Genomic DNA, 20,280 nt, shown 5'->3' with positions numbered 1-20,280 from the left:
TTCCCGGGGCTAGAGCTGCCAGAGCCCGTGGGTCCCGTGCTGAGAACGCGCTCAGAGGCACTGGGATACACTGCGTGCCATGGGAAACGGGCTTGGGGCCTCCCTTCCCTCTTACAGTGTCCCTAAAGAGGACGAAAAGCACATGTGGAAAAACGCAGGTAGCGCTTCCATTTCCTCCCAAGCGGGAGGCCTGGCTCCGGAGGCTCCGCGCCGCCGCCTCCTCACATCCCGCCAAGCACCCAGCACCAACCAGCTCCTGGATGGAAGCCTGACCAGCCAACGAGGCAGGCTGAACAGCCCAGCCTGAAGCGCCCTCTGCCAAGAGGCGGGTTTGCCTTCGTGGGACCCCTCAGAGCCGGCGCCCGGCCTCCTCTTCCACACTGCCCCAGCTCACGGTGCTGAACACATCTCTCCCTACGCTCACACAGTCTCTCTTACACCCATCCGACCTTGTTTCTCAGCAGCTTTGTAGATCAACCTGTCCGGGAGAAAACCAGCCAGACCCAGCACCAGATCCTGCCCGATCTGTTCCCTACTTGCTATTGCTCCAAAATCAGCACAGAATGATACTCATCAGCAAGAGTCCTTTCAAAGGCTGGAAATGCCCAGAACCCTGAGAGGATGGTGGAAAAATTGTGGCTTATAACTGCAAACTGAGTGTATACAAATAGCCTACAAATTCCAGCAGGAAGAGCAAAGAGACAGTCCAGCAGGCCCTGCTCTCAATACTGTCACAGCAAGATTTATTTACATGTTATCTGGGAGCTTTGAGGCTTTTGCTAGTGTATTAAAACATCATACATGTTCACACAGACACACAGCGTAAACACTAGTTTAAACATGTTAAAGAAGAGCTCACACCAAATCAAAACTTGGTCCAGAAATGAAATCCAAGCAGCCAAAAATCAAATATGGATTAAAAAAAATGGTTATACAGAAAGGGACAGGGCAAGATTACAGATATTCTTTGTGATCTGTGGCTTGAGTTGAAATCAAGTCGAAAGAGATGGAAAAAATATATTCCTATATATAAAAAAAACAAAAAACTATTTACATTTAGGGAAAGTGAATCAAAACTTCAAGTTTCAAAGAGGGAAAAGGCAGCAGTGTAATGAGACCAGACCCACAGATGCAGATTTTAGCCTTGGGATACTGTTGCACAGTCACTCTGCTTCTCACAGAGTAAGCCAGTGAGCAGGACTAGATACTGCGGGTGATCCACAGGGAGACTTACTCAAGACAAGACTAGAACAGAAGCTGAGCACGATCTGGGAGAACTGACCGGAGTGTTCATCAACAGCAGCCTTTAATTGGATGAAGAAATGGCTTACGGGGCGAGAGGCATCACCACTCAGCACGTTTACTGGTGTGTTATTATTGATCTAACCCTCAGCCAAGAGCACTGTTACCCAGAGCTGGTCACGCTTAAAGCAGAGCAATGTCTAGACCTAAGAGCGGGGAGGAGTTTTTAAAGGAACCAAGTGACCTCAGCAGTGGAAATGACCCAGCTGTCAAAGCTGAAACCCTGAAATAACGCGTGTGTTTTGAAGTCTGCTTGCAGCTTCTCCACAGAACTCTAGGAGTCAGGACTCCTCAAAGATTTCTTCTCTTTTTTTATTAAAAACAGGCAGATTTGGAAAACTTGGTGTGTTTTCCAACCCCTAGTTGAAAACTCTTAAGAAACACCTTAAAATCCCTACCTATGTAGACTCACCAAGAGAAGGAAAAGTCTCCAGAGCTCATTTATCACTGGGGTAACTTTGCCCAAGTCATATTTCGAAGAACACATGACTGTAAATTTCCCTATATTAAAATCAACCGACAAGGCACCCCCTTCCTGGGGGTCATTTATTCCGAGGCGGGGCAAGTTACAAACTGAAGCCAGAGAAGAGAAGATAAAATGTCATTAAAATTTTAAAAACGCAGGGGAAAGAGTCACCTTGTGTCCCATAAAGGATAAGCGAAAACAATCAACCTCCTCCCACCAAAAAACAGCTTTTCCCTCTGATAATTCCACCGAAAACCATTTGCACTTGGTTTAAAGGCAACATAGGAATAATCCTCTCTCTGTTCCCCTGGTAGCACTGAAGAGGGTTTGTATTTCCAGACTAACTCATGGACAAGAAATTTGTGTCCACTTTGTCAAGGGAAACTGGCCTGTAAATTCACAGCAAATACTTGCGATTTCTGAATTTCAATGACATTTTAAAGAGAGGGGTTGAAAAGCAAAGATTTTGAAGTAAGCTGCCTTTCTTTGCACTCAGAATTTGGGGATCTCAACACAGAATTGGAGAAAGAGCAAAACAGGCTCTAAACTCAGAGCAAAATAAAAGGGCGGGAAGGGAGAAGAATCAGCAAACTGTTTCTTAAGCCCTGCTTTAAAGATACCCTGTTCTAAAGAGACCTCAAATGGCAAGCATTACTGTGTACAAAAATAGAATAGCAAGAATGAAAAAAGGAACACAAAAAACAGTATGAAAAAAACCCTCCCAAAAATAGATGTACACAAGTTCTATTTTATATTAGTGTATATTACAAAATTCAAACATGCAGTCTCTGTTCTGAATGTGGGACGCTCCAGTCCGGGTGTGCGAGGGATGCTGCTATGTTTTCCTGCCAGCACCGTCACAGGACGCAGGAGGCTCTCGCCCTTTCACCTGACCTGCAGCCTCTCTGCTCCCTCCTTGCGCGCCAGTCCCGTCCTTACAGGGCCTCGCGCTGCCATCTGGCCGAGGAGAGGCCCCCAGGACGGGCTGTCCCAGCGCGTGCGAGAGCTCCTTGGAGGAGGCGCTTTTGCAGCTGCTTCCCAAGGCTTCCGATGACTTGGAACTGCAAAAGGTTGGCTCCTTTTTTGCCGCCGCGGGACACGCCGCCTCCCAGGTCTTTGCGGAGTGCAAGGACTCCATGCAGGAGCCGCTCCTGGTGGTCAGGCGGCCCGTGCTGGGAGGTTTGGCTCTCTCTTGTCCTGCTCCTGCTTGCAAAGCTTCCTGCTTTTTCTGTTTGGAATCCCTCTCCTCTTTACAGGTTGCACCCGAATGGTGGCAATCCTTCCTCTTCTCCAGCTCGCCAGGTGAGGCCACACTGAGCCTGAGAGGGCCCAGGCCGCTCTGCGCAGGCGGCGCTGGCGGGGACACGGCGCGCGCTCCCTCGGCGGCGCTGGGCACAGGCAGCGGCGAGGCCGCGGCACCCGCGGCGCTGCCCTGGCTCCTTCTGCCAGCAGCTGAACCACTCTCCGTCTGCACCAAGCTGGGCTGCTTTCCTTCAGGACTGGCACTTCTGGGGGACGTTTCACTCCTGCTTCCCGGGTGCAGGAAGGGGCTGCTGTGCTCCACAGGCTGCAGCGTCTCCGTGCGGCCCTCGGCGCGGCCGTCCCCGCGGCTCGCTGAGAGCGTCACGCTCACGCTCGCCGTGCAGCATGGAGAAAGAACGAGCAGAGGTTTCGAGTCATGGTTTTTCTGACTGACTTCTGGTAGCAGAGAGTCCTTCAGGTCAAGTTTAGCACAGGAGGCCCCTGAAGAGTCACCTTGTTCAAGTTTAAGAGGTTTCGTGGATGGACGCTCTATGTGTTCAGTATGATCTATTGGTTTTGGAGTACTAGTAGTTTTCCCTAAGTCTTTGATTGCTTCATGAGATTTGTCTTCTTGACTAAAATGTTCCAATTTTTTGTTTTCTGGCACTTTATGCTCCTTTGCAGTAGCTTCTGGTCTTAGGAATGGCTTTTCTGAGCTAGGTAAGATAGGCAATTTCTCTGCAGAAGTTCTTGGGAGGGCCTGTGATGGGGGAGGCTGCACACTGGTTTGCAGCAGCTCTGAAACAGCCTTGGCTTGCTGATTATTTACCTTTTGCAAATCTTCTGTACCTTTTGGATCTTCGGGCAGAAAGGCATCATCTTCAATACTATCTTTGCTTTCTAATTTAGAAGAAAATTTATCCTCGTTAAAAGAATCAGAGCCTCGGTCTCCACTGCCAGGTGGCTTGTCCAGTCTTCTTCCATCCTGACTGTCCTCTGAACCATCATCCGTTTCATCTTCCGAGGAATCTACTTCCCTTATGGCCTCCTGCTTTTGCAGAGACTCTCTCCTCTCCACCCTGTCTTGTCGAATAGCACCCAGCTTCCTGGAGCCTGGCTTCTGCAGCATCACTTTTTCTGCTAGTCCAAGTTTTCCACTTGCTGTTTCATTTGCTGATTCTTGTAAGCTCTGGAGACTAGGATCCCTCTGCAGCATTTCCTTCTTAAATTCCGAATGAGAGATATCCAGGCTATGCTTTCGTGAGGAACCCAGCTTCTTCTCAGAAGATGACAGGGAGGCTGCCAGTTTTTCTGCCGACTGGACTCTCTTCAGCAAAGGAGACCTTGGGGGCTCAGCACTTTTCGGCCGAGAAATTTGTCTTACCAGTGGTGGAGAGGAGTGTAGTTTCACTGGAAACGACTGAATAATACTGGAGCTGCCAACTGAATGCCCTGGAAGAGGGGAAGGGGAGCGTTGTGGAGATGTGGACTGTGGTGTTGGTGAGGGAGTGTGAGCTAGTGGCGACAGAGGGATATTTCCTGCAGATTTACGCCTCGGAGATCTGTACTGCCTTTGGAGCTTGGGTGCCAGGCCATGCAGAGAACTGGGTCGGATGTGTCCGGAGCTGGCTGGAGAATTTGGGACACTGGAGCTGGGAGAGCTGCTCTGGGAAGAATTGCCACCAACTTAAAAAAAAAAAATAAAATAAAAAAAAAAGAGTAGACCAAAAAGATTATTATGTATTTTGACTATTAAAACTACTTCTTGAAAATAAGACAGGCAAAGGCAAGACAAAATGCCACGCTATAATAAACCACTGCAGTAATGTTACCAAGCCATATTCTATGGTTTCCATTGAAAATTCACATCATTGTCACAATACCATAAGACAGGAAAAAATCATTCTGCTAGCAGAATATTTTCTCTGCAGAAACTCCAGGCACACAGGCCATGTGTTTCAATGCTATTCTCAGGATGCAAATCCCGTTATTCTGTCAGTTAATCTAATTTTCAAATATGGCTTTTCCGTAGTGCTTTGATTCCTTTCCTCAGAACTAAGACCGAAAATGTGTCAAATAGCTATAAAAACATTGCAACTTACAACACACATTTGCACCACAGCAAGAGGATAACGTAGCTCAGCATTTGCATTCTTAAAAGCACATACGGATTTTTTTCGTCAAGAGTAAATGAATGAGAATATATCCTTATACATATACCTTATGCATACACCTATGTAGTAGTCGTCATTTTACTTCAAAAACAGATCTATCATCTGCTGCTCTGTATTTTATTTCAAAAATGGAACAATAAGTAAACATTAAAATTTTCTCCAAATCTTGTCCACTGGCCCCCTTCCATGCCCTTCCACCTATGTTTTCTTCATGTTTGTTTTTATTTTTATTTTTACCTGAATGCACAGACTCGGGTGTGGATCTGTAGCTCTGTGTAGGTGAGCGAGGAGACAGATTGTGAGTTGGAGAACCAGGTACACTTTCTCCAGAAGAGAGCGAGCGGTTTAGAGAAGACAAACTACGGCTGGTGTGAAGCAGCGATGCTTGCTTAGTGATCTTCCTGAACAAAGAACTCTTCTTCTTACTGTGGAAAAGCATTAAAAAGATGCTTAAAAGCCCAAATGTCTTGTATTTATCAGCACATTTCACTCAATTTAATAGCACTCAAAGAACAAAAGAAAAAGAAAGTAAAAACAAAGGCTGTTCCTGCTGGCAGACATCAGGTGCAAATTGCTTTGGCAACACCTCTGTTACATTATCTTGGTTACCATGTAATTTTCATGCAGAAATATCAACACTAACCTTTCCTGCCCATCTTTAGTTCTGCTTTTCTTGTTCCTCCGAGCCATCTTGGATTTGTAGCTGGCCTTTCGGGCTGGCCCAACTTTGATGGACGTGTTCTCAAATGGCGTGGTCGAGATGGACACTTTATTCCCACTCTGTCAGAAACATGGAGCAGACACAGTTTAAAAGACAGCTTCTGGAAGCAGATCTGCAGGCTAAGCAGGTAGACAGCTAGTTTATTACTGACTGCCATTTTGTAATCCTATGTCAAACTCCATTTCCCTCTTTGCCTTTCCACCTATCATTTATTAAGGAAGACCTGAGAGAGAGCCCTCTTTAGTCAGGCTTTCACAAATGATTAAATCAGATCCCAGCTGGTGGGTAAAGCTTCACAGAGCAGAGAGAACATGGCATCTGACCTCTCCCATTGACATCCCAACTGCCTCAGTTTAATATTCATACAGCATCAAAATGCAAGGGTGCTAGACGCCAAAGAAATGCTATTAAATGATATCATCAGGCATCTTCTGTTTGGAAACTTGAACAAAGTGCTACTCTGTCACCAATCCTACTTGCTCTTTGCAGTGTGCTGCCTGATGGCAGACGTGAGCATATCAGGCATCTGTCAAGATGAATCTGTGCCACAGAGCATGGCTCGTCTCAGCTCGGAGGGGGGGAAAAATTTGCTCCTCTATCTGTGATCCCAAAGACTTCTTGGAACTGTCTAAAACTTCAGGTTTTATTTATATAAATGAATTCAGCTTTGAGAAAGTATCAAAATGCAAGTCATTTAACTGGATAATTTTAAGACCAACCATTACAAAGCTGCTTTTAAATACCACTGGGAATAATCCTTGAGAAAGCAGTATTAAGAGCTAATAACATTAGCACAGCCTAAAGCCAAAAAAAAAAAAAAAAAAAGAAAGAAAAAAAGCAATTTGGAAAATTTTGAAGGTATTTGTTTCTTAAAGTGATGCTGGAGGAAAGGTATACTTAAATCTCATTAACCTTTCTTGCTGATGCTGCTAACTCTGCATCTGGCGAGTCCTATTTCTCACAAAATAAAAGCTTGGAATTCAGCTGAAATTACGTGCAGACAATTTTGCAGCTACAGGGATCAGGCTACACCAGTAAGTTTTTGCAAAACAAAGGCCAGATGCCATGTGCTTACTTTGTACTTCAGAAAAATGGAAATGAGGTAGCTGCAGTGTTTTAAACAAGCTGTTTCATACTTTGCCTATCGCCCGTGCCCCGAAACAGCCCAGCACCGAGTGCCCACCTTCAGGATCAGCTCCACCACCTCCGTGTGCACCAGGCCGTGGACGGGCTCTCCGTTGACGTGCGTGATGAGATCCCCTTCCCGCAGGCCCGCTTCGTTAGCCGGCCCGCCCTCCTCCACGTGCTGGCAGTGAGAAGGGAAGGCTGATTTGAGCAGAGGAAGGGACAAGCTGCGCGGCCGGCTCGGCTCGTGCTGTGGCCGGGGTCACAGCTTCACAGGCGGCAGGAAGCAGCCCGTGGCTGGCACAGCCAAATTCCTCTCCGCGCTCTTCCTCTCCCACAGCTCCCTAGCGCTCGTCTCCTGATCCCAGGCAGATGTGCAGGGCGGTTCAGCTGATCGAAAGACCAGCTCCTCCCAAAGCAGGACTCTTAACACACTGTCAAAATTTTTCATCACCCTGAAATGCAACCTCAGTTCTCTCAGTCTGCAGGTTAGGTATTCAGTCCTTTCCAAGACCTTTGCTGTTGCATTTCCAGCAGCTTTACACATACTTGCTAGCAACCGAGAAGGCAAGAGGCTTCTAAATAAGACTCCATGCCATGCACTCAGGTTGTCTATATTGCATCTAATTCCAAACAGGTGTTTTTCCACTTTCCATTCCTTATTAAGCTACACAACATAAGGCCTTTTCCCCTGACCACGCTGCCTCTCCCCCACCACTGGGCAGAAAGGGGAGCCACATTTATGTGGCTGACAGTTATGCTTGACAATATTTCAACTCTCCCTCCAGCCAGAAGAAGTTACAAATCGGTATCTTGATAAATTTGGCATTTTCCAAACAGCACAGAGGCAAAGGGGAAGAAATGCAGCTCCAGATTATGTCTGTATGCACAAATGAATGTTAAGCGACGATCAACATGTATGAAATCCAAATAATTCAATGAATACAGAGACAGATGAAAAAGAATGAGCCAGCTTTACCCTGGCTCCCTCTAACTATTCACATGACACTGCTTCAGGGAGAGGATCAGTCCTACAGGCCACATACATTATCAGACAACACAGAGATCAAGTGCCACAATTTATGTGAAGGAAGAGATACGGACAAGGAAACCAGACCTTGTGAGATAGCACAAGACAGCTGAACCAAGAGCTAAATCCCTAGGCAATCAGCACGGCAGCGTGATGCTTGAAGGCTTGTAATCAATTCCAAGCATCTGCTTGGAAAACGCCAGCAGGCTGAGCTGATGGCGAGCAGACCATCATCACTAACACAGGTCTGAAAAAAACAGCTCTAATTGCCCCTCATGCAACAACCCCAACAGGAATAAAGAGGCCATGTGCAAAGAAACATGCTTTAAAATATGAGTTACAGGAGAAAGGAAGTGGATTCATGTAACCGGGGAAGAAAGAAAGAAGAAAGGTGGCTGTGATTCCATGAGGGGCTTGAGACCTGCCACACTTAAACCCAAAATGCTGTTACTGATTTTTAAGGATTTCCCCCACCCCAAAAACATATTTTTTGGTCCAAATAGGGACAGTGGAAACAGAGTGACAAAACACAAGGCATAAAGCTAGATCCCCCAGTCATGGCATTTGTGGACCCCAGGGTACTCTTTTGAGAAAAGCAGAGACATACCCAGACCATGTGATGCACAGTGTAGATATCACTGTCACCCATATAGACGCGAATGGCACGGAGAGTGAAACCGTATTTCTTTCCAGCCCGATGGATGATGATTGGTGGTTTCAGGTTTGCGATAGCAGGAGAAAAGTCGCGGCTGGGTGAGGAGTCCCTCGAAGATGGGTTTGAGGAGAGAGAATGAGGTGACATTGGACTAGCCAATGGGGAACACGTGTGGTGATCTACAGCGATGACACAAAGGGGTGCAAAAATTAGGAAACCAGGCCTCCAAAAGAGATAAAAGTCTTGTTAGAGAACAGCTAGGAAACTATCTCTCCCAACGCCCTTGAGAGCTGGTGGTCTTCTTCACAAGCAGGGCTTTTCCTGCAGCATTAATTAAATCCATGCCACAAATATGAAAATCAGTGGGGTTTCCAAAGAGCATGTTTGGTAATAGGTATTTAATAGAGCAGCTCTGCTCATCTGGAATTACGGCTCGGTTACAGTATTTACTTCTTCTGTTTCAGGGACTTATAACCCATCATAAATATTTGCTCTAGGCACAATCTTGGAATAGTCCATTTAAAAGTTATGAAATACTGCCCCTCTCCACAAGATCAGGTACTTTCTAGAACTTGATGCAAGTTGCGTGTGTGTGCTCAGGTGCACCAAAGCCAGTTAGTATTCAAAAAAGAAAAAAAAAAAAAAAAAAAAAAAAAAAAAAAAAAGCAAAGTGATCAAACACCTATATCTAGGTAATTTTTTAAAATTCATTGGAGCAAAAATATTTAACCCCAAAAAAGTAGCTAATGCAGAAACATTGCTACTTAGAACATCATGAGTGTACTTTAGGGAGCATTGTGGATCTCAGTTCCCACTGATGTGGCTGTGACTCAGCTGGGCTACTGACTAAAATACCTGACTCTGCCTGCTAACATAACAATATCCACATATAAAAAACTCAGGGCAAATACACAACTCTTATTTTAAAGTGAAGCTGGTCAACATCAGTAAAACAACTCCAAACAGTAGGAGTATTAAAAGCAGCTGTAAAAAGAAATCCTAAATCCGTTAAGAAACACCTACTGAATCACCCAGCATATATTTACCTGGCAGATGAGAACAGCCCTTGCAGAACCTTTGCTGGGTGATTAAATACCATTTTAGAGATTTTCAGAAGGGAATTTGTAGTTACAAAAACAACCATGGCCCAGACCACATGAAATGAGATGTGCATCATCCCAGTGGTGCCAAGAAGCAATTTCAGGGCTGTCTCCAGCTGAGTCAGGTGAGCAGGTACTGCTTGACCTGCTGGGCTGGCACTCATGGCCCAAATGCCATTTCCTGCTCCAATACAAGCTAGAGCCCAGGAACACTGGGAAAGGTCTTTTCCTCTGGAGAGAGGGAGAAATCCCTGGTAGGGAATGTCTCCCGCTGAACCAATCTTTTATAGTTCTGCCTGGCAGGGCTGCTGGCCATGAGTTAGCATCCAGCATCAGGAATTGTCAGGGTTTGTCTTACAGAGAGCTGGACAACAGCGTAAGTTATTCAGCATTAACTTCCTTGGTGAGTCACACTATCGAATTCCTGAATATATCCATAGCATTTAATCAAGATATCTGAAGTTATGGAAAATTCCCCTGTGCAGGAATGCACCAGAGGCGTGCAGTCCCCAAACAACACAGTGATTAGGTGCTGGTGTGTGACAATGAAATAGCACTTTGAGATTTAAAAGCATTCCCGGGCTACATCCCTCCTTGCTACACCACTGCCTAGGGACCAGCTTACGCTCCAGGAGCCAACTGAAACAAAAAACTACTCTTGGAAACAGCAAGGGCCAGCTGCCATTTACAGAAGCTGCAGTCAGACCCCCCCAATAAATACTCTTTGTCTTTGCAGGAGCAATATTCGTTATCCTAGTGAGGGATAAATATTCACCAGCTGTAAAGTTGGGATCGTTCCCCTCCTGCCAGCTACGGCTTTGCCACGGGAGCGCGGAAGCGGGAGGCCCTATCTGCAGCTCTTTTGTTTAGTGCTTGCAGACTCTGCAATGCCCAACACGAGGCATTTCTTACCTGAGGGAATCAGGAGAGACAAGGCAGTAGCGGATGCTGATTTAATCACTTTATTGACAGGTCTCGAGGTACGTTTCTCCCCTGATTCCCCAGAGAGCAACCTGTGCCGTGCCCGCCGCACTGCCAAATCGCTGATGGCTTTTGGAGTGGTAAAGTCTGGGCCTTCATTGCTATTACTGCGAGCGCGTGGATCAGAGAAATCTGCAGTGCTCCCAGCTACAGTTTAAATTAAAACAGATTAGAACCACAGGGAATTCCTAACAGTCTATTCCCCTACAGGCAAAATACATTAAATCAAAGTCATGTTTACATGAAGTCCAAGAGTAAATTTTCCTAAGAAGAAACCCCAGGGCTTGAATTCTTATTTACAGAAATGGTGTTATTCTGAAAACAGAAAATTAGCAGCTTCTGTTCTGTTGGAAAAGCTTGGTAATGAAATCACATTGCTCAGTAGCAGAGTTGCTTGAATCCTGAATCTATGGTGCAGCTCTGCACATAAACCATTTCAACAGAATTGTTCATAGATGGAAACAAGTTTATGGCAAGTGCTCCATTTTTACAAGCAGCAAGAACTGTCAATCTTAAAGTTAAAACCTGTCTGTAAGAGAAGAGCCAGGTTTTATTGTTCTTGCACATAAAAAAAAAAATCACTTTAACAGAATAGTAAGAGACTAAATTCAGGAAAAGCAAAAACATCACATTTCAGTCTTGAATTACTTAGCCTTCTATAATTGTATATAAAAATGCAAAGTAAACAGCAAAATGAGGCCAAGTCTCTCAATCTGGGCATGCAGCATTAGCAGATACAGGAAGGGAGCGTGTCCCCAAGCTCTGTGCCTCAGGTCCCCAGCTGATACCTTAAAGGGGCACCATGAAAATACATTAATTAAAACTTGCAAGGTGCTCAGAAATGTGAGCGGTGAGCAACGCAGCAAGTCCATGAGGGAAATTAATCATTCCGTCTTCAAAAGCAAATTTGGAGCGGCGTGCAATAAATAAAGCCTAAGGGCCACATTTTGAACAAGGAAGACAGAACAAAACATTGATCACGGTGATTTAAGTGGGCACCACTGCTCTGCATACTAAAAGCAGGGAGTACGACGAAATAAAAATGCAGAGCACCATTCCCATAATCTGCAGCACCAGATTCCAGTTCAACACTTAAGAGCCACAGTTTCAAATTAGGCTCCCACACAATGAGGAACCCAGAACTGGAGGCTGTATGTGAAAAGGCCAATTTAGGCATTAGAGGAGCACTCTGAGGCAGTGATGGGAATGAAATTCCTTTTCCTGCAATTCTCTGCCTCTGACTTTGCTTTGCAGGCAGGGGATGCTCTGAAGCAATGCTATCCCTGAATCCCAGGCACTAACTGAGGCACTGGAAGATCTGAGGAGCATGGAATTAAAGACTATTAAAGACTGCACAAGGGTGCAGGCTGCCCAGAGAAGCTTCATTTTTGCATGTCACGACTTCTAGATACTCGAATTTGCAATAAGAGTATTCTTGTATTTTTATTTTCATGTAGGCTTTCAGTATGAAATGGAGAAGCTCAGATCTTTATCCCACACTTTCACCATGACACTTGGGTCATCTGGGAGTGTTGTAGATCACTTCAATCATACCTAAGTCATTTCACATGAATTAATGGAATAATCGTAGGCACTAACAGGCTCTCATCTTCTGGGATAGAGAGGTAGCCACAGAGGTGAATGTGACAATTTGGGAGCAAACGACCCTTAGAACGGATTGCAGAGAGGAATTAACAAGAGGTGGAACCTCAGGTTTCACTCCAGGCTTGGAGACAAGCTTGCACTAAAGCCTTTCCACCTCCTTCCATCAACTCACCATCACAGTGTCTGAGTGCCCTTCACTGCGTCCAGTCTCCCTGCCACTCTGACTCCTTGTCCCTGTCCCTTTCCCTACCACCCTCACTGCATCCACAGCCTCTCAGCCTGCTTGCTCCCAGTTTACTCTAGCAACTCATTCTCTTACCCAGTTAGCCCTTATCCCTCAACGCTGCACTCTAGTGCTGCAGTACGGGCAGAGTCATCTGAGAATCCAAGCACTGGTTCTAAGACAACTCAGTCAAACTTAGGCAAGTTGCCTGTTTTTCAGCTTATAACTTGGCCAAATTTAGGTATATTCGGCTGAGGTAGCAAATAGTGTGTTCCTGACATAAGAGAGACTCCTTAGGCAAATTTCAAGTCTTTACTGCAAACTAGAGCTTTTCAGAGGGAAAAAAAATCACGGGAAATGCTTTTTCGTTAATGAGTTAAACATCCTCATTCTCCAGTCTCAATCAGAAGTGACCTGCTCTGATTACTGCTTAAAAATTTCTGCCTCAGGTAGGTGCAGATCCTATTAAGAGTAAATGGGTCTCAAGCATGAGAAGCCCTTAATCAATTTGAAATGACAGGACTGCAATAAAAGATGCAATTCTGACGAGATTAAACTACTGGCATCACTTTGAAGGCAAGCAGAGCCACCAAGCCATAGTAAAATACTACTTAGCACGAGGCAGTCGCAGTCCTGCCTGTCCAAATCCGCATTGCTGCACAGTGGGTACCCACAAAATAAAGGGGTTTCGTTGGGGCGGCCGTGGGGCCGTATACGTACCTGTCAGCGTGGAGGTGCTGCTGGCGCCCGTGGATGGCGCGGCGGGTCCCGTGTCGCCCTCGAGCTGCGGCTCTTGCTCCAGGGGCTGCTCGGGGATGGGCAGGGGCAGCCCCTCACGGGCCTGCGCAGCGCCCAGCAGCAGCCCCTCGGCCGGCGGCCGCTTCAGCGCGCCGGCCTCCTCCTCGGCCGAGATGGCGAAGCGGGGCATGTCGAGGAGCCCCGAGCAGCGCCGGCGCACCGTGAGCGGCGGGCTCGAGTCGCTCTCCGTGTGCGACGACTCGGACATGGAGAGGCGCTTCCGCAGGCTAGGGGGAAAAGTAAGATGGAGCTCCCGGTTACGTTACAGGAAGAACAAATTTCAGCGGGCTGGGGGGAGTCCCCAATTCCCCTCTTGGCGTCCCAAGGCTGCTTCAGATGTCGCTCGGAGGCCAAGCTACATCATGAAGATATAAACCAGCAAAGGCCGGGGGCATTGCCTGAGTTTGGAATGCCACAATACGCCATTATTAACCTCCTAAGGTAGGAAGGAATAAACAAAATCCCAAAATATAATATGAATATGAAATCAAGTATTATTCCAATTAATTATAAGAAAAAGGTAGATGCAAATCACCACCCACATTGCCTTTGGAATTAGATTGCTAATTTTGCTTTCAAAATTACTGTATATTTAAGGAAGTCCCGATACAAGATGAAGCGTGTATCAGTTAAAAATCTGTAAAATGATTTCTGTATGGAGTTGTACAAATGAGATCACGACAAACGACATTTTACGATCTTTGTAATATAACATATTAGTATAAAAGCTTTACAAGAGCTAGAAAAAAGTGAAGATATCCCTTCATAATATAAATTTGACATTTCAGTCCTACTGGATGCATGGTGGTGTATCCAAATTCCAAGCAATCATATATTTTGTTGACATTTTTACCTGAAGCAAAATTTGTGGGGGTTGTTCCAAACTTCAGAAAATCTGGACTAGCTAACCGTTTATGTTGCAAGAGAGAAAACTGCTGGCAATACCAGATTTTGGATTCCTTGATGTTTAAGAAAAAAAAATCTTTTGGCATATCTCCAACATAACTAGCCTGTCTGCAAATGAAGGACTTTCTTAAGGTTAGAATTCCTTTAACTTCATTTGAAGTACTTACTACAACTTCAGGAGACGCTAGTACTTAAGTGGATATACTTAAGGAGTATATCACTTCTACAAATTCATTTTCTGCTATTTATTCTACTCTCCAAGCTCTACCTTTGGAAATAGCCCATATGAAGCATTTCTGAGCTAAGCTTGACAGGAAGAAGGCACAAGGTTGTCTCATATACTGCAGGAAAATCATAAGATTCAGTTGCACTAAACTTACATTTCAGGAGATCCAATCACCCAGCTGCGGTCCCGACTCTTCAGGCCACCAAGGCTGTCTAGTCGGTCATCTTTTTCTTCACTTAGGCTCCGCTTAGTCGGTGGCGGAGTCTTCCTCTCTTCATGGATGGAAAGACGCTCCATGCTGCTGTACACCTGCACAAAGCAAAAGATCCTTCTGTGCAAAGAAAAGAGAAAATCCTACGTGACCTTTCCCAGCCAAGCTGGGATGTGAGCTCTTCAAAATGGCAGATATTCACTGAAAGCATGAACTTGGCAATGACCCTCGGCTAAATAACACAGAATGCAGTGCAGCTGGGACATGCTCTTAAGTGTGCTGTGGAAAAAAGGAAAAAGGTAAACTTCAGAAACAACAAAAATTCTTTTTTACAACAACAGCCAACACTTGTTCTCTGTAAACAGCACAATAGGATGAGTTCTTAAACTCACATAGATTTTTCCTCACATAGAAATTGCTAAAATAAGCTCCACAAGTCTTGAAGGTTGGCATCTGGATCTTGAAATCTTACAACACAAATTCAATTTGGTGATAGGCATCATGCTCATGACCCCATTTCATTATCATCAGTCTATCAGCATTGCCCTGAGCTCAATTCAGAACAAAAAAGTCCTGCCCTCCTCAAGGAATCTTCTACAATGCTGACAGCTTAATGAAAGTGCCTCTCTTGGTTGTACAGCCGTCTTTAAATAATTAAATGATTAAGCAAAAAAATCCATGCTTTTAAAACTACACTTGACTGTAGACCTAATTTACATAAGAAGAGATTAATGAAAATAATGTTATTAAAAATTCAGAGCATCAACAAGATAACTATTAATAAATCATATGGCTGAATTGTCAGACAAGAATTTCAAAATATAATGAGCCTTTTATGCCTCCCACACTACAAATGCTGTATAATTTTCCAGGGCTTAAAATAAATTCATTAAAAGTGAACTTTTTCTCTTTGTGGCAAAAATACTTAACCCTAAAGAAAAGCTTCAGTCTAACAGATGAATAAATACTCACAGTGAGAAAGGAGGGTAGAAAAGAAAAAAAAAAAAAAAAAGAAACCTTTACATACTCATGCAAACTTTTTCAAAAATGCAACTAATCTTCAGATCAATCTTAAATATGTTTTTGGTGATGCAGATCAGGAGCTACTCCATAAAATTACCGGTAACTGTTACTCAAACCACTGCAGCCCAGCTGAGAACACAGAAGGGTGAACTCGTGCTTCAAGTGTGACCTCAGTACTGGAAACCTAGAGACACTGCTGTGCAAAAAAATGAAATACCTTTGCAGGGCCCTGCATAAAATCCTTACCCTCATGCTTATCTAGAAAAGGAAAATAATGTTTATAGAGTATTATTCTTCCCTTCCCTGAACATTGTTTCATTAAAGTTAATAGTGGAACTGTACTACTTCAAAATGTCTGGAATCTCAGCTTTTATTTCAGACCCCCTGAACAAGAACTCCAGATCTGTACAGACCTGGATTAAATCCAGAAAGTACGGCTAGAAAGGAGCTCCTCAGGGCATCCTGTCCATTTCCCTACCTCAAAGCAGACCCATCGCTCTCTTAATCACCAGGCAGATGTTTTTCCAAACTGTTCTTAAAAGCCGCCAGTGATGGCAGTTGTACAAATTCCCTAGGCAATTAGCGCCTGTGCTTAATTACTTTCCAACACTGGAAACTTGTCTTTTTATCTTGTAACTTCTCTGTGGCAGCTTAGGCCCATGATTTCACGTTAATTCTGAATGAAATAGGAAAAATGTATTCCCTTCCTTCAGCAATTTTGTGTTTGAAAACTGCTATCTTGCCTTTCTCTGCTTCTCTCTCAGTCTTCGCTGCTCTAGACTGAACTTCTCTCCTAGCTTTTAAGTTTTATGTTTCATAGATCTCTGATCATTCTTGTTCCTTCCCTCAGGTCTCCCTTTTACTGGTCTTTATTTCTTTTCAAGAATAATGCCCAAAACAGGACAGAGTGCTCCCCTAAGCCCTTCCTACTGCTGAACAGATGAAAAGGATTTCTTCACTTGCCGTGCAGAAAATAATCTTCCCTGTCCAGTATGATAACTGCATTTTTTTCTTTTATATAATTTCACATGTTTAACTCAAGATCCACGATAAGCCCAGATCCTTCTCGTTGAAACTATTGCCTCATCTTTTGTTCCTTGTCCTGTATTTCAAATGATGAGAAGCACAGGTCTATACCTGCATACTTCACATTTGCTCTTACTGCATGTGATTCCTTTGATTTTTAATCATTATTCCTAGTTGTCAAAATCAATTTTCATCCTCCCACCATCTTCTCACCTACTGGAAGGCTCTTCCAGAACAACCCTGTCTGAAGGAAATAAGCACACCTCCCTATGCCATTATCTGAGTCTTTAGTGAAAACACTGAGCAACATCAGAAGCAGGGGAACCCTCTGTAGAACCCCGAAAATTAGTGAGAAGGGGTTCTAGAGAAACAAGAGAAAAGGACAAGATCTCACTCTCAGAGCACAGAGTAATCCAGTAGGTACACAGTTCTTCCCTTTCTCAGTGAATATTAGACAATATGTGGCTCCTATATTATCATCCACACTGTGAAAATTACCTCCTACAAGGCAATAGTGGCCTGAGGAATTACGTTCCTCTTTAGATGTTCCTTTCAACAAACCAGCCCGCTCTCACCTTGCTGAACCTTGGCGAGCACGAGGAGAACTGCCTAATTTCCACGTGATCGTCATCATTTGTGTCCTCCTCCTCTTCAGAATCCAGGTGTTGGTACCGTTCCGAGCGGGCTGCGAACAACACATGGCACATTTAATCAGTGCAGGAAGCGCTGATGACTCGTGTAATACACCCTCAAGCAGGACACGCGTACGCAAGAGCAGCCCTTGCACCGATTCCCACTTGTCTACCTACAAAGAACTCTGAGTGTTCACACAACACGAAGAGCATTTGCTTTAGAAGTGAAACGCACCCAGCCCGTTTTGCTCATCCTGTACAATAAGCAGTGAAGAATACTTCGTTCTTCACATCGACTGAACTTATTGTAAGCCCTCAGCTGTATTATATGCTGAAAGCAGTTGATTCTCAGCAGAAATCATACAGATATCTAATCCTGTAGACCCTTCTTTATAAAAGTATTTCCTCAGGCAAACAATAGTATGGAAGGAAACAGGAAAGCAATTCACTGTGTCCCAGTTTCCAATGAAAGGGCTTCGTAATGCACCAAGTCCACCTATATATATGAGTTGTTTTTGAAAAATAGAAATATTTACCCCTCCCAATAGATTCTCTTCTCCCTCCCACAACTAGCAAATGGATTAGATTTTGTGAAAGGAAATGGGTAAGTAGCCAGTATGCAAAGCTATTTTTTAATGCAAAAATCTAAAATGCCTCCAAAGAGATTTTGTGCTTTGAGATTTGCAATACTGGAATTCTAAGCCAGCCACACCGGATTTTGTGGTGGGGGTTAATAAGTTTGGCTACAGAAAGCTGATAGCTGTACTGAGCCAAATTTGCTGCATTGTATGAGCCAGAAAGCTACTTTTGTAAATTCTGCATTTTTCTGCATTAGGGTTGAGAACAGCAATGCCATCTCTTTACGGTGTCCATGTGAGATGTTTCCCAACATAAGAATATCCCAGCCTTTAGGAAGGACATGCTTCAAAGCTGCCCTGCCAAGGTCATGAGTGTGTCACGATACTCAGGGAGCTGCTGCATGGCGGAGGAGCAGAGCAGCAACGGGCTCATGAGGCGACGGGGTCAGTGAGGCCCTGGGAGCAGGATGGAAGAGATTCCTTTGTTGTAGGGCAGAAATTCCTACAGCTCAGGGTTGGAAATATCCAAATATCATAATTAGCTAAAGCTATAATAAGGGGAAGACTTCCTGAGTGGTGTCCAGCTCATCTCCCCAAATCAAGGGAGCAGGGGACAGAGACAGCTCCATCACCCTCCAATAGCTCTGACTTCTTGGTCGGGGCTGATCTGGAAATACCACAAGCCATACACTGTATATGGTTATGTACACTGTTATGTACAGAGGCAACTCTTATAATTTAATTAAATAATTTAGGTTACTTTAAAATTGTAAAGAATTTCCCCTCCTGATTTGTGTTCACACTTTGGATTCTTTTCTAAAAACACTTTTTTTTCTTTTTTGGCTGAAAACAGTCACTGGAAGCGGGATATACCAACCTGCTCTGAAAGTACTGCAACAAACCCATATAACACACATTGCACTGTAAGGGAAAGGCAGGGAGATCCACAGGCACCAGTGAAAAAGCAGCAGACTTTACAACAACGTTTTCTATTTAAAACTATTTTGCTTTCAATATTTGGCCTTCGACAAAAACTTTTTAAAGAAATTCCCATCAAGTGCTTTATTCGATACCTGTCAGTGATTTATACTTAACACTTTTTTTGATAAAATGAAATATGCACAAAGAATGAGATGTAATTTATGTTGAATCTTTAGTCTTACTGTCAAAATAGCTTGTGTCATCCTCAGATTCCAACTGTGGAATGAATTCGGCTTTCTGTCGAAGTAATCCATTCCAGTCCAAATCTTTAAAGAACCGGTGCTGTTTCACTTCAAAGGCACTACCTGAAATGAGCACCTTTTATTGCAGAGTTATTTCTTTTAGCGTTTTCATAACAAGAAATACAAACTCTAAAAATATCAAGAGCCTGAAAGAAAACCTGAGTACCTAAGTGACTCATTTCCCAGGAATTTTGAGAAATAACCTATCTTTAATACAGGATAAAACGCGAACAAACTTCCTCCTTCCCACCTCTTTTTCATATTTAATGACAGCACCTGACTAAATTGGCTGGAAGACAACATCTGCCATCACATTCCACACCAAGCTGCAAGATTAAGAACTAATCAACTTCTTAATTTAAAATTTCCAAACTCTAAATACCATCTTGTTCATAGCTAAATAAAGAGTGCAAACTCAGAAGGGTACTTAGGTAGTGAGTGGCTCTGCTCCAGTCAGTAACGTCATCTATGTGCTTAAAATGAGGCAGGGGCTTAAATCTCCTTCTGAATTAGAATCTTTGTTATTAACCTCAGAAGTTTGGGTGCCCAGAAGGAAAAAGTAAGGATTATCTATCTGCTACTAGGTGTATTTCTGTTCAAATGAAATTAATATTCATAAAAGATACTACTGTCTTTAAAAAAAAAAGCAGAGGAAGCGATAAAAGGTTTGCTGAATGCCAGTGGCAGCCAAGTAGAACAGCAGTCTCAGCAATACAGGTGTATAAGGAATCAAAAAATCAGCCCATCAACTCATTTTATAAAGCAAGGAACTCTACAGCTTTTCCATGACAGCATCATCTTTCAACTAGATGGATCTGAAGTAGAGAAGAACATGTGAACACCATCTGATTATACTATTAACTCATGATCTATTCCTCACGCTTGTTTGCGCATGTGTGAAGTCGACTGAATAAAAGCACCTTTCAGAATTGCCACATACTTGGTTTATATTTTACCCTCTAAACGTTATTTCCAATTAAAAGTCCAAAGTTAAATCAAACAAATGAAATTAATGAAACAGACAACCTGTGCT

The 20,280-nt window shown here is 43.9% G+C and overlaps 1 protein-coding gene across 2 annotated transcripts in view; it reads right to left on the bottom strand.

Moving 5' to 3' along the window:
* Nucleotides 1–576: 576 nt before the first annotated feature.
* The window catches only part of MAST2 (microtubule associated serine/threonine kinase 2), a 184,519-nt gene continuing 164,815 nt past the window's right edge, over nt 577–20,280 (bottom strand). For both annotated transcript variants that reach the window (XM_026033667.1, XM_026033676.1), the window contains 10 exons: nt 19,188–19,310; nt 17,390–17,499; nt 14,709–14,863; nt 13,345–13,649; nt 10,728–10,943; nt 8,668–8,894; nt 7,089–7,211; nt 5,828–5,964; nt 5,422–5,609; nt 577–4,696 (listed from right to left, as the gene is read on the bottom strand). In XM_026033667.1, the coding sequence (XP_025889452.1) occupies nt 2,604–4,696; nt 5,422–5,609; nt 5,828–5,964; nt 7,089–7,211; nt 8,668–8,894; nt 10,728–10,943; nt 13,345–13,649; nt 14,709–14,863; nt 17,390–17,499; nt 19,188–19,310 (3,677 nt within the window). In that variant the 3' untranslated portion in view covers nt 577–2,603. The remainder of the gene's footprint in view (nt 4,697–5,421; nt 5,610–5,827; nt 5,965–7,088; nt 7,212–8,667; nt 8,895–10,727; nt 10,944–13,344; nt 13,650–14,708; nt 14,864–17,389; nt 17,500–19,187; nt 19,311–20,280) is intronic.

This window comes from Nothoprocta perdicaria, unplaced genomic scaffold (assembly GCF_003342845.1).
Source record: "Nothoprocta perdicaria isolate Ctin4 unplaced genomic scaffold, notPer1 scaffold_0, whole genome shotgun sequence".
Classification (NCBI taxonomy): Eukaryota; Metazoa; Chordata; class Aves; order Tinamiformes; family Tinamidae; genus Nothoprocta; species Nothoprocta perdicaria.
Note: the sequence above shows the minus strand (reverse complement) of the source record. Positions and strands in the feature narration are given on the sequence as shown.